This window comes from Aptenodytes forsteri, unplaced genomic scaffold (assembly GCF_000699145.1).
Source record: "Aptenodytes forsteri isolate BGI_AS27 unplaced genomic scaffold, ASM69914v1 Scaffold223, whole genome shotgun sequence".
NCBI lineage: Eukaryota > Metazoa > Chordata > Aves > Sphenisciformes > Spheniscidae > Aptenodytes > Aptenodytes forsteri.
Window position 1 is genome coordinate 794,303 of NW_008794742.1, and position 13,035 is coordinate 807,337.

The window sequence follows — 13,035 nt, forward strand, 5'->3', positions numbered from 1 at the left end:
AAGGGATATTCCATACCATGTGACATCATGCCCAGTATAAAGAAGAAATCTTGGAAGCAGAAGTCGGCTCATTTAGTAAGAGAGGAAGAAACGTCTTCTAAAAGGGGTGCCTGCAGCCCCTTCTGTTTGCTAAGGACTGTTTTTAATGAAAACAGCATAATGTGCCACTCAGCCTGTTTCTCCTGAAGACTGGTTTGATCCTGAGCAGTCCTGGGCACCAACGCTTCCATCTGATATCACAGAAACTTCCTCTGTCCCTCTGTGGAAATTTTGCCATTTACTTCACTGCCATCAGGGTGTTTTCCACACCTACTAAGGGTAACTCCTGTCAAATTTGTCAGCCCCCAGACTAGTAATTTTAAGCTTAATTTTCTGAATTCATAACCAAGACCATAACTGAAGTCAAGGAGTCTCTTCCCATTGAATCCTCTGATCGTCCAGTGACATAACAGAAGATCCAGGGTGTGTTTCAGTTTTTACAAACCACACATACTATTTATGTCATTTGCCTTGATTGAAACTGTCACTGTGTATTGTGTTACTTCTATTGCTATTTTCACATCAATAACAAAATAACTTTGTTTGCACATAAAATCACTCTCTCAAGGGAACTGACAAAACCTGGATTTTGGAAAGAATATGTTTTCAACAGCTTCTTTTCTGTGATTTCGTGGCACTGATGCAGAAGTTGGTTGGCTTCCAGAAGCTAGCAGATGAGACCCTTTCTTCTAAAGACACTGTTCTTCTGAAAGATATTCTGGGACTTGAAAGATTCCTCAAAAACTGCAAGGATCACTGGACTATCTAGCTCAATGTGAAAAAACTGACTCCTTTACAAACACAGCTTCTCACCTCCTGCAATGGGAAATGAGAATTTGGGCAGGGGGGAAGCAGTGGCCCTTGTTAGCATGATGCAGCAGTCTTCATACACAACACTTTTTCAAGGAGGGGATAAGTGGCTGCAAACCTGAATGAGTTCAGCTGCTGGCTTTCTTCTTTTCTCAAAATGTTTTTGACGATGTTGCTCCTGAACCTTCAGTGCCAGCCCTGAGCCCAAAATGCCCTGAAAGCATAGAGTGATGCAAGATTTTAGACATTTCGTACCTAGAAAAACTGGATTAATAATGAGAGGAAACAGGTCTGTAGGTGGAGACGGGTATGGCTACGTGGGACCTTTGTGCAGTACAGCATGCCTTTCCCACTGCTCTGCTCGTGGGACACAAGTTTGTCATGATCTTCTCAAGGGCCACAGGCCACACCAAACCATTTTAAGGTCCTCAACAGACTTCTTGAATGCCTACTGCTTTTCCAAGCTGGATGTGTCCAGGTGGTGTATTACTTTCCACTCAGGATAGAGTGAAACTGTGCTTGTGTGATAAAAGAGCTATGCTAACCATACTCTGGATTTGGGTGTGTGGGACTTCCCATCCTCTGTAAAATTCTTTCCAAGTCTCAATCTAAAGGAAAGATATCCTAAAATATGGACTCGGGATGGTTTCTGTTGCTCTTCGGTCCATCTCACCCAGATCTTGTCTCATTCTTACCTGAAGACTTTGCAGACAAGGCAAATATTTGGCCTATGTAACACAAGAGAACAAATATACTTTCAAAAGCCATTTAGAGATCATTTCTTAAGCAGCCAGAGTAGGATTCACCTGGCTAGATCAAAAATACCTGTACTGTCACCTGTTATCTAAATTCCCTTTAACCTTAGTGGGTAGAAACAGCACTTCCGTGGTGGTGTCAGAGATCTTCTCTAGGAAGGAAGGGAAACAGGTGAAATGAAATGCTCTGCAGACCTGCACTGGTTATAAAGGATGACCACTGGTCTGTGATGATCACTCAGATGTAGATCTCTAGCTTGCAAGTGTTTAGAGCTGGCTAAGACGGGCCCAACCCTAATTATTAAAACAACAGCCCTTTAAAAATACATCTTGTGTGGCTATGTCAATACCAGTAAACTAACCCGGGCCAGGGTGCAGGCTCATGAACTGCCCTGTGATTTCCCAGACTGTTCACTTGCTGGATTGATTTTGTCCTGTGCCAATGAGCACTGTCTCAGAAAATGCCCACACATGGTTCGAGGAGTATCGGGGTGACATATTATTCCCAATAAGCTCTATGCAAAGTTGGGAAGAAAGGAGTTTGATTTACTGATATAGACCAGCTCAAGTGTCTGAATCACTTCTTAAAAAGGGATTTTGATTCCACTGGCAGTTTTGATCACTTTACCTTCTTTTTGCAAATGTACAGCTCTGGGCTGTGCCTAACAGAGGAGGGGGAAGGTACTTACTGCAGGAAGAGCAAAGAAAGACACTCCAATGAGAGAGAATGTAGCTGCAATCAGCCGTCCCTCCCATGTTTTGGGGGTCTTGTCTCCATACCCAATCGTAGCGAGGGTGATCTGTGGGCAGAATGACCAGGACTTCCCATAAGAAAAACAAAGCCAACAGCTCTGCTTTAAATGTCACCATGAAACCTGCAGTTAGTGTTACGGGTGCTCATGCACAGCTTCTTAAAATAAGTTCTTGACGATGAGCCAACCAATTTTTTTTTTAATGGCATCATAGTCCAGAGGCATTGCACCAGGGAGAATGGATTTAGTCTTAAAGCAGCTGCCTCTCTAAGATGCATTTGCTGAAAGGGAACTCCATGTGACATTGCACGCAGAGTGAGTCTCCTGCCCACCATCAGTGCACAGTTAGGAATGGGACTTGCCAGTTTACAGCTTGCAGAGCTTTAACAATCAGGGCTACCTCTCCCTGAAGTCTTAGTCTCTGTAAAACAAAGATGGCTTCACGAAAACTTACTCCTTTCCTGCATAATTGTTAATTTCCAGCTGTATACCTTTTCTCACCCGTGAGACTCTACCTAAATGTCCTGGATATGTAATGATATGAAAATATCCAGGTGTTCTATGCAACACTTGGGGCCTTTTGATTAATAATGGTGGGGCAGAACCTTGCCATTTATGAGTGAACTGCAGTAAATGAAAAAATATGCTGCTGAATTTTAGTCACAGCATGATATAGACTCCCCTAACTGTTGGTAGCAAAGCACCATGAATTCTGCCTACCAGATGGCAGGAATATTTTGTGATCAAATGAGCAGTGCCACAAACCAATACTCCTCTCTTCATCAGAAGAGACAAGAACAGATGTATCAAAGGTCTCTCTTGCTCAGTATCCTACCACCAATGACATTCCCTGAGTGATTCTTGGGGAATGCATGTAAGACACAAAAGAAGTGTTGAGTTATCCTTTCCAGAGACATTTTGGACTTGTTAAGTTTCATTCCATTAATCATTGCCCAGTGCTCCAATCTATTTAGAACCCTCTGCAAGGCCTCTTGTCCCTCAAGAGAGTCAACAGTACCTTCCAGTTTAGCCAGTTCTGGTTTTGCCATTTTCTGAGGGATGTAGCTCTCACAGGCAGGATACTGCTGTCATGAGAGCTAGGTCTCCCATAGGCATAGGCTATGTCAAGTGCAGTTATACCCAAAGAGGCACTCCTCTAAAAGAGAGGTTTCCCAGAAGCCAAGAGCACAAACTGATTTCTGAGAACGGTTTAAGCACCTAAGGGCCTTTGACTGAAAATCAACAGGGATATAAGTTCTGTTAAATGGTTGTTGGGGCATCCCTACTTTGGCAATGTTATATCAGTAACATGCTCCTCACCCAAATTTAGCAGCACTTATACTGTAAACCTTAACATCAATAATTAATCTCTTCTTGGATATGAAGTTTTTAAGAAGGGGATAAGGTATTGTTGGAGTCACTTACCAGCCCCCACCACAGTGCATCTGCATAGGTTTCAAACTCTTCCTTCATCTCCACCCCATTAGCATCCTTTTCAGGAACATCTTTTTCAACCAGATAAACAAGAAATGAGGATAGGATGAGTGTCAGGAACCCGATGTACCAAGCAGTGATGAGTTCCTGCAAAAGAAACAGATGGACAATGGAGGGGCTGAAAACAGTCTCAATACCCACAATGGCAGAGTAAACATCAGGAGAAGAGAGAAGCACTGAGGATAACAGCAGAGCTGTCGCTGCTGGCTTGGTCACAGTCCATGACCAGCCCACCTCAGCACTTACTGGGAAATAATGCAGAGATTTACAAGAATTAGCCCTTACATGGCATCTTCCTTGGGAACAGCTTGGAGCAATCTGCAGTTGTAGTTCTGCATAAAGCTGGGTTAAGGGCTTAGCTGCACATGTGACAGAGGGTGCTGCAGGGCTCTGTCCCTGACCTTGACTCTTCCCATTCCTGCTGCCCCTAAGCTTGGTCAGTCTTGGCAGGCAAATCTGCCCTCTAGAGAGGGCAGAGCTCTCTATGCCCTCCACAGAGCCAAGGCTGCAGGATTCAGTTTCTTCTCTTTAGGCATATCAAAGCAGGTTCTGAGGTACGAATTGATGCAATAAGAACGGACATTGAAAATCGTCTGTGTGAAAACAAACCTGAGCTTCCTTGTTTTAGAGGGAGTTACTACAGTGGAGTGTGTGGCTAATCCTACTGAGGTGGGAGATGCAGCAACCCAAGTTCAAATCCAAGCAATGTCTGAAACAAAGCAGAAACTTTTGTGGTGAAGGTCTTCACAAGTGGGTAAAAATCAATATTCCTTTTGTTTTCTGAGAACTGCATTTGCCAAAAAAAAAAAAAAAGAAAAAAGGTTGTAGCTGAGAATTTTGTAATTTGGTCTTGAGATAATTCAACTTTCTTGGCTGATTTCTAGTGTGCAACCACAGAAGGAAATTTGTTGGCAAACCTTGTTATCAAAACTGTTTCTTTAGTGTCTCCAGTGAAGCAAAGTTCTTGCAACCCCTTCTTTAGCTGAGAATTGTAATTTGGTCTTGAGATAATTCAACTTTCTTGGCTGATTTCTAGTGTGCAACCACAGAAGGAAATTTGTTGGCAAACCTTGTTATCAAAACTGTTTCTTTAGTGTCTCCAGTGAAGCAAAGTTCTTGCAACCCCTTCTTATCTCCTGCAGCCAGTTGAGGTCCAAAGGGTGGTGGTTGGGAATCAAACAAGGAACATTTGAATGAAATTCCACACAATGAAGACTTAAACAATTTCTAAACAATGTCTTTGGCACATAGACTTCTTCCATGATCTCAGTTTTCTGAGGAACATTTTTGACATAAGTGTTTATGTGCCACCTGTCTTGTAGCAAGTTTATATGGGGAAGAAACAGAAGTTGGTATGAAATGAAGCAGGGTGGGTATCCCTATCAGCCACTACAAAGAAGCAAAGTCTAATTATACTGTGCCAGCTGGCATTTTAATTTTCAAAAACCCCTAAAATGTCAGGAATGTCATTCATGGATAAGAAAAAGCAGTATGTAGCACAGAGTATATGCAATTTTTCTACACCCTGTGCAGATGAGAAATCTCACGTAGAGGATTTTTATGCAGATAGTTTTTAACTTGTAATAATGTTTGGTGAAAATGCAAGAACACAACGTTTCTGTCTGGTGTGAGACAGGATGTGTCTGACTACAGCACCAAGTTAGACTGAGCAAAGATGATTTTAGAAATTTTGTCTGTCTGGGTTCACACTGTGTGCATCTTTGTATTGCCTGACCCATGCTTCCAAAGAGAAATTATACCAGTAGCTCCCTCTGAAACCACATTTCTGCTAACCAGCCTCTTTCCATCCCTCCGGAGTCCTGCTCCACCTGTTGATCAGACAAGTCTGAGAAGCCACTACAAATATGTTGCAAATACAGAGGCATTTCTGTCAAAGATTTCAACATACTTCACCGTGAAAGGGATGTCCCTGCTCTCATTCAGTGTAAAGGCAGAATTCCTGTTGTAATGAGTGAGGGAATGAACACTCTCTCTTGTCACTTTCTAGCACCACTATTGAGTAGAGACAAGGGGTATAAATGGTTCAGAGAATGGAAGAGGGAATAAAGCTGAAAGCACAAAACTATTGCTTGAACTACTAGACATAATCCCAAGGCATTGCTGTACCTGTGCATCCCCTCTCTTTCCCTTCAACATCTCTCCCCCAAGCCCCAGCTAAGCCCTGCAAGCTCCTCACTTACTTTGCTATGTGCACAAATGGCTGATCCCAAAAGTTTCCATGTACCGCCCCGCCTGTCCATTCGGAGCATCCGTAGGATCTGAAGGAAGCGGAGGCTTCTGAGAGATGTGGCCAGAACATTGCCCTGGTTCCCAACAGCAACCACTGGCACTGAAGCAATCAGCACAAAGATATCTGCAAGGCGAAAAGAACAAAGCCTGCCAACAAAAGTGGCCCCGTCACCTGCTTCTTAATCCCATCTGGTTGTGCTGCAAATTTCCCTAGGCAAATTTTAAAGCTGCCTGAAAATGCCTTCTCTTGCCAATTAAACGGATATCTGCACCTGCCACACAGCCAGCATCATGCACAGAACCCACCAGAAAGCCTCATAATCTATTTACAGATCCATGCACTGGACTTGAGACACTGTCTGAGCTATGCCGACAGAAAAACAACCTTAAATTCATTTGTCCCACAGGAACACCATAGTGAACAGGTCAGCAGGTAAGAAATCCAGTTTTTGATAGTGCATCTAGTATTTTGTTCTTTTGGCTGAGTTTTCCCATTAAGATCTCAAAGCCAGTACTACTATTTTTTATAAGCGCTCAATTTGCTGATTAACTGAAGAGGTTTGAAATGCAAATCACATTGCTTTTTCTTGGTTTATTTCTTTTTCTTTCTTTTCCTTGTTTCCCCCCTGCTTTTTGATCCTATACATATATAAAAAAAAAGTGGTACTAAAAGGCTTCAAACATTCTCCGGGCACTCAGTCTTTAGATTGTCTTCATATTGTATTTCCAGCCAAAAAGAGTGGCACCGGATGGATTTCAGATTTATTCACTTTCAATCATTCTCAAAACAAACTTGTGCCAGTGACAACCAAGAGGTGATATTAATAAATCCAGTGGGATCTTTTCTGTTCTTTACCCAGATACCAATGAAGATTCATTCTCAGAAGTGAGATGACACTATTACTGAGAAGGTATGAGACAGTATCAATCTCACTTGCTCACACCGTGCTCTACTGTCTTCACAATGCTATTAGAAGTATAATAAGTATTTATACAACAGTAGCACCCAAAGAAGCACTACTAAATTGAAGATAGCACAGATGCACAAAGTAAATTTGTTCCAATTTTGTCTACCATTTAGACCCATAAGATGAACAGAAGGAGGGGAGAGGGAAGAGGGTAGCATGTATTCATGTAACTGCAGCACCACGGCTCCCCAGAGTGCTATGTGCTGTACAAATAAAGAACAAAAAGCTAGTGCTTGGCCTGAAGGGCATCAAAAGAAATGAGGGAGTCCTGGAAACAGTGAACGAATGTGGATGTGCATTACAGGTGCTCAGGGCAGAGTAAGCTCCTAAATGTTGGCTAGTTGGTTTGTGGACATAATGGGGAGTTTTAGGAGTGGATTCAAACATGCATAATGAGTAGTTTTATGATAGTTGTAGGCAGTGCCTTCCAAGCCTGAAAGATAACACGGGTGAAATCACAAAGATACTTGTTTGCAAATGCAGACCAACATTACAAAGGTAAAACACAACATTTGAATATGAAAGAGGGCTGGGGAAGATGACACAGTGTTGGGATCTGAAGTGGTTTGAAACTGAAGGCAGACAGTATATTTTGGTATGAGCTTAAGAAAAATGCAGTGGGACTCAGGACAAGAAAAATGTGTTCAAAGAGTAGAAGGATCCATTTTTTTCTCACTGACCAGACACTCAAGAGCCTCTCGAATGAATTGTTATTGCCGGGTACTTCAAATAACTGCTCCAAGCAGGACACAGCTCCTAGCACAAAGGGCAGATCTCATTTCAGTGCTCTTTGCACTGCCATTCACTGGTTCTTGGACATCCCCCCAAACTGGCTTAGAAGGAAAAGGACCTAACAGGGAAAACAGTAGTAGAGAGCATGTGCTTACCCAGCATGCACAAAGGCTTCCTGGCAAATTTGAGTCTTCCCCTCCATCCTTTGTAACGACAGCAACACCCAGCAGCCCAGATTCTTAAGGCAAACTCTGCTCCAAAGATGAAAATGGCAAAAGTTTCCTGTATCAAAGATACAAACTACATTGTTAGACTCGTAACAAGTTTTGCAATAATTCTGGACACATGGAGATAGATGAAGGAAACGGATGAGATGCAAGTGTGTGAGAGAGAGAGAGAGAGAGGAAAAAAGTGGGGAGGAGTATATAGGTTGATTAAAGAGGCAAGGCAAAGTGGGACATAGATTTACAGCCTGCTAATTACTCTGCAGAAAGGATGTGCCCCTGCTGTTGGGTAAATGTGAAGTGCTTGCCCTGCCTTGATGGAAGGGCAATTACTTCACAAAAAGACCTCCTGTTTCACACAAAATAAGAATATATATGTGAGTGGTGACTGCAAAGTCCCCAGTGCACCGTATACCCACACCCGGGGCTACCCACCAGCAGCTTGTTCATGCAACCGTATCTATAGAAACAAGGACAGGATACAGTATATTCATATGGTGATAAATTTAAGGCAATAATAAAGGCATGTATAAGACAAATTTAAGGCATATATTATCCCCTTAAATTTCTGGTGCATGGAAGAATGGGATTTTCCACCTTCCTCAAGAACTCTTCTAAGCATGGGGAGGGAATGGGGAGGAAAGAGCTTCTCTGAGGTGCTCAGTGGAGATGGGCCAAGGGCAGCATGGGGCACACAGTTACTTTTCCTCTCTGTGAATAGCTGGCAAGGAGGAAAGGTTTTTTTTTCCTGATGCTCATACCCACAGCTGCTAGGCACTTCTGAAAACCGCTGAGAGCCACATAAAAGCAAGCACAGGGGAAGGAAAAATAACCTCAGGCTTTTTCAAATGAGAAAAGATGTGTCTGAGCAGGGTAACAGGGACCAAAAGTGAGTTTCACATTTCCTAGGGCATGAGGGTGTTTTCATACAGGCACTTTTTGAGAAGGAACATGCAAGGGAAAGTCACCTTTCATTCCTTTTGGCATTTAGTTCTTGCTTGGATCTACATGCCTCTGGGGGTACAAGGGGAAATGGAAATTGAGATCCCGGAACTACCCTTGCTGTGCAGTTTCCCTAGGGATGTTTTGCTACACGGACAGGTTAAGTGAGAAGTTGTGTCCTCTATTTCATGACAGCTATGGGAGCAGAGGAAGTTCTTTGTTAGGGTCATTTTCATAAAATGATGAATACGTCATGTTTATACTTAGTGAGGGTTTTTTTCCTATTTTTTTTCTTCTTCTGCCAAATGGGAGGCCTACAGAAAATACAGTCTTGAGCATGAACTCCAGCATTTATAAAACAAGCATTCTGGAAACACAGAGAAAGGAATATATGTATTGCAAACACATTTTCTCTCATGGATAGTCATCGGAGGCACTGCTTGCAACAATTTCAGTTATGCTGCTATTGGGCACAAGCATGAGTCCAATTCTGATGACCTCCCTTGAAAGAAATGCTGGGATTGGTAGAATACTGTCGAATGAATCAAAATTCTTGAAAAATCCCAAAAAAATGAGTTTTCAAATGTGCTCAGGTTTGTACTGATACTTCGATGGAGAACTGTTAGGCAAATGCTGAAAAACCATTATTTAAAAGTCTCAGGGTAATATTTTTCCTCTCTCCTTACTTCCCTTTTACTCAGTCGGTGTTGACAATGGACCGGGAACTCTCCAATATGTAAGTGTACGGTCACTGCTCCAGGACCAACAGAAGCAATCTTATTGCATGCAGAGCTGGGAGTAAGTTTCCATCACTGCTGATGGGGCTGATTTCAATTCAAGGACATTACCAGGGTGATGCAGCAGCCAGTCTACTTACCAGCAAGAGGAGCCAGTCTCCCGAAACAGTTTCATACTCCTTGAAAGTTGTCAGGACAGCTAAGATCAAACACCCCAAGACAATCAGAAACCTGGAATTAAATAAAAGGAAAAACCACAGCATTGTTACCCCTTTTTGTATTTGCATTGGAGATGTTGCCTATAAAAACCTGGGTGGAGACCTTCAGGGGATGGTTACTTCCCATCGGTGAGCAGTGAGGTGGGCTCTCGTGAAGATCCAGGGTTCTCAGCCTGGAGGGGGGGGGGGCTGGCAGTCAAGAAATCATGGCAAGATCCTAAATCAGAACGGTCCTGGGACAGACATGCATTAATTAACTCGTTTGCATTCTTCAGGAAGGAAATGGATGATACTGCATTTTGGGAAGGGATTGGCAGAGGACTGTAACGCTCAGGAGGTCTGTTCCAAGCTGATGTGCTGTGCACTTCACAAAATGGCACTGCAGTTACAGTGGAATAAATCTACTTGGCACATCCTGAGACCTGGGAAACAGTAAACGCTTCAATACAATGGACCACCAGGACAAACCCTCCCTTGAAAACTGCACTGCATTTATTTTTTCTTTCCCTTTTGGCGCTTATTTCTATGCAGATGAAAAGATAAAAAGGTTTGAAAGAGAAACAATAGAGAGGGTAAAGTTCTGCTCTCCAATAAATGCAGTGCGTGATAAATCACTACCCCTGTGCTATTGTCTGTACGTGAGGCTCCAGAACACAGAGATTTGACAGAAAATTTAACTCCCACTGCTGGTAAATCCAATTCAGTCCAAACTAAAGTCGTGTTGATCTGCTTTGTAAAACTATTCCTAGGTTCAAGCTATTCAAAATCTTTTATATATAAAGAGGTAAGAAAAATCAAGGGAGTCTCGTAAGTGATTACTGTGAAGCAGAATGGGGGAAGCTCATATTCTAGTACTTCATGTACCCAGATCATGGACATTTTAATGTGCTCCCAAAACCTGATCCACAGGAACAGAGGGGCAGGTGGCCATGGAAATATTTCCAAGCTTAGTGAATAAATTGGAAGGATGTCTCCATAAAAGCTCTGGATCCCTTGCTTTCATAGTTAGGGTACATCAAAGCAATAATAGGCATTAGGTACTGAAATCACCCAGGGAAAAAAGCTTGTTAAGAATCGAACTGTGTTTACAGTGTACTACCTGTTTTGAATTTCAATCTGATACCTAAAGTGTGATTTCATTTCTTGATGAATAAAACTCCACTTTGTTTCACTGGGTGAAATGAGCAGAATCCACAGCCTGCAGTGTGGAGGCAGCGAGCAAGGACCATGGGGAAGGGAGGCTCAGCTCAGAGACACGTGTCCTCTAACCTGTCTTGGGGTTTTGTTTCCTTCATGTACAGGGAAAACTAGGGCTAAGGGAGCATGTTCTGAGAATTTGCAACATTTTTGCAGCTGGAGTAAAAGGAGAGAGGTTAGCTCCTGCTGCCTTTTCGGAAGGAATTTCCTCCGAACAGCATCAACTAGCAACCTCCATGCAAGGAACAGGAAACAGTGAAACACTTTACAGAAAACCCTGAAGGATTACCTTGCTGTGGCTTTCCTAACATTAGCTATTCAGACTGAAGTTTCCTATGCCAGGAAAATTTCAGATCAGCCATTTTGAGCAAGGTTAGAACAGAAATAAATGTGTTGGCTCATGCTAAATAATTCTGAATTTCTTTGACAAGTTTCACCTTCTCCCACTCACCAGCCATACTCTAGAGCAAGGGTTATGTGGTTGGTAGGAAACAGCCTTTGGGTCCAAAACGTGTCTTTTACCATCTACCTATGATAACCACACTCCTGCTGCTCAAGACATGTTCCTGCCATGCCCTCAAGCTTGCTTTGTCACACCATATCTTGCTGTCCCCACCTTGCAGTTACGAAGCCAGTGGCTCACTGGCTTCCCAAGACCCATGATCCAGCCACCCTGCACCTCTATGAGCAAACTGGTGCAAACTCAACCGAGACAACGTGATTCCTTTGATTAGCTATAAACCACCTATGATCTGCCACATTACAGTGGTACCGTCACTAATTCTCCATTTAAAGCCTTGAGCTACTGCTACTTGATGCTTTCCATTACAGCCATTTCTTTATACCATGTGAAGAGCCCGTCACCCATCAGCTCACAAGTATCATTTCAACGATTTAATGAAAGGCAGAACACACTGAAAACAGTTCAAGGAAATTACATCACCAGCTACTTAAACTAAAGGCGTGAATTTACGATATCATTCAACAAAACAGCACTGTCAATTAAAGATGACGTGCAGATTTTTGTCCAAGAGGAAGAGAGAAGATAGTAGTGAAATCGTCATCTTTTGCCTAAAACTGCCTGCGGTTTTACCACTAGAGGGTGTCGGTGCTCCATAGAGCAAGGGGATACGGCGCTCACTCCGGTTTTCCTTCCCCATGAAACAAACTCAATGCAGGTGATGTTCAGGTGATCCCACCCATGTATTTGATCACTGCAAGAAAAGCAGTCTCACAGCGATGAAAAGGCTTTTCCTTGGTCACTAAAAAACCCAAATGTTGGCATTAACGGACAAGGGGTGCTGCTAGCTCGATCGCTCTGTGCGCCACAGCCCATGCTGCAAGCCCCACCGCTCAAAGTGAGAGCCCACCCATGAAAACAACAGATCATGCAAGACAAAAAAAGTAAAAGTAGGGTGAGAGGCTGAGACTGGAGATCACAAGTCACCATGAATAATTTTGAGGGCAAATCTGAGCACAGAATGTGGTCTGAACCCCCTGTTGCAGGAAGTGCAAGAATGCAGCCCAGAAGAGTGCCTTGGAGGTGCAACTGCTCAGCAGGAACCACAACCCCAAAAAACACACAGCCCACAGAGCCAGGCTTCTGCTCCTTCTTGCAGTGCTCTGGGGTGTGCAGGGAAGAAAAGCCCGTGTTGGGACACATAACTGCAATCCATCTTGGAAGGGTCAGCTATCCTCCTACCACTCTGTTTCCGAAGGATAAACACCCACTGCAAGTTAATCAAATCACATCTCAGCAATCTTCCCTTAGCATCTGAAATGACGACCGTGTTCAGAGCATGTCATGAATTTTAATCTCCATCAGTGCTATGCAACACACTGATTTCCCTGCAGCCTCTTCTGTTTCGGATCTTGGTGTTTACAAAACCTGCAAGTCTTCTGGTGTCCTCTTTCTAT

General features: G+C 43.1%; 1 protein-coding gene across 1 annotated transcript in view; it reads right to left on the reverse strand.

Annotated features, from left to right (window-relative positions):
* KCNQ3 (potassium voltage-gated channel subfamily Q member 3) overlaps positions 1-11,643 on the reverse strand; it is a 36,844-nt gene extending 25,201 nt beyond the window's left edge. Inside the window, exons 1-7 of the mRNA XM_009273981.1 lie at positions 11,570-11,643; positions 9,844-9,934; positions 7,956-8,082; positions 6,052-6,224; positions 3,782-3,937; positions 2,294-2,404; positions 968-1,063 (exon numbers count right to left, since the gene is read on the reverse strand). Coding sequence (XP_009272256.1) covers positions 968-1,063; positions 2,294-2,404; positions 3,782-3,937; positions 6,052-6,224; positions 7,956-8,082; positions 9,844-9,934; positions 11,570-11,643 — 828 coding nt within the window. The remainder of the gene's footprint in view (positions 1-967; positions 1,064-2,293; positions 2,405-3,781; positions 3,938-6,051; positions 6,225-7,955; positions 8,083-9,843; positions 9,935-11,569) is intronic.
* Positions 11,644-13,035: the final 1,392 nt, after the last annotated feature.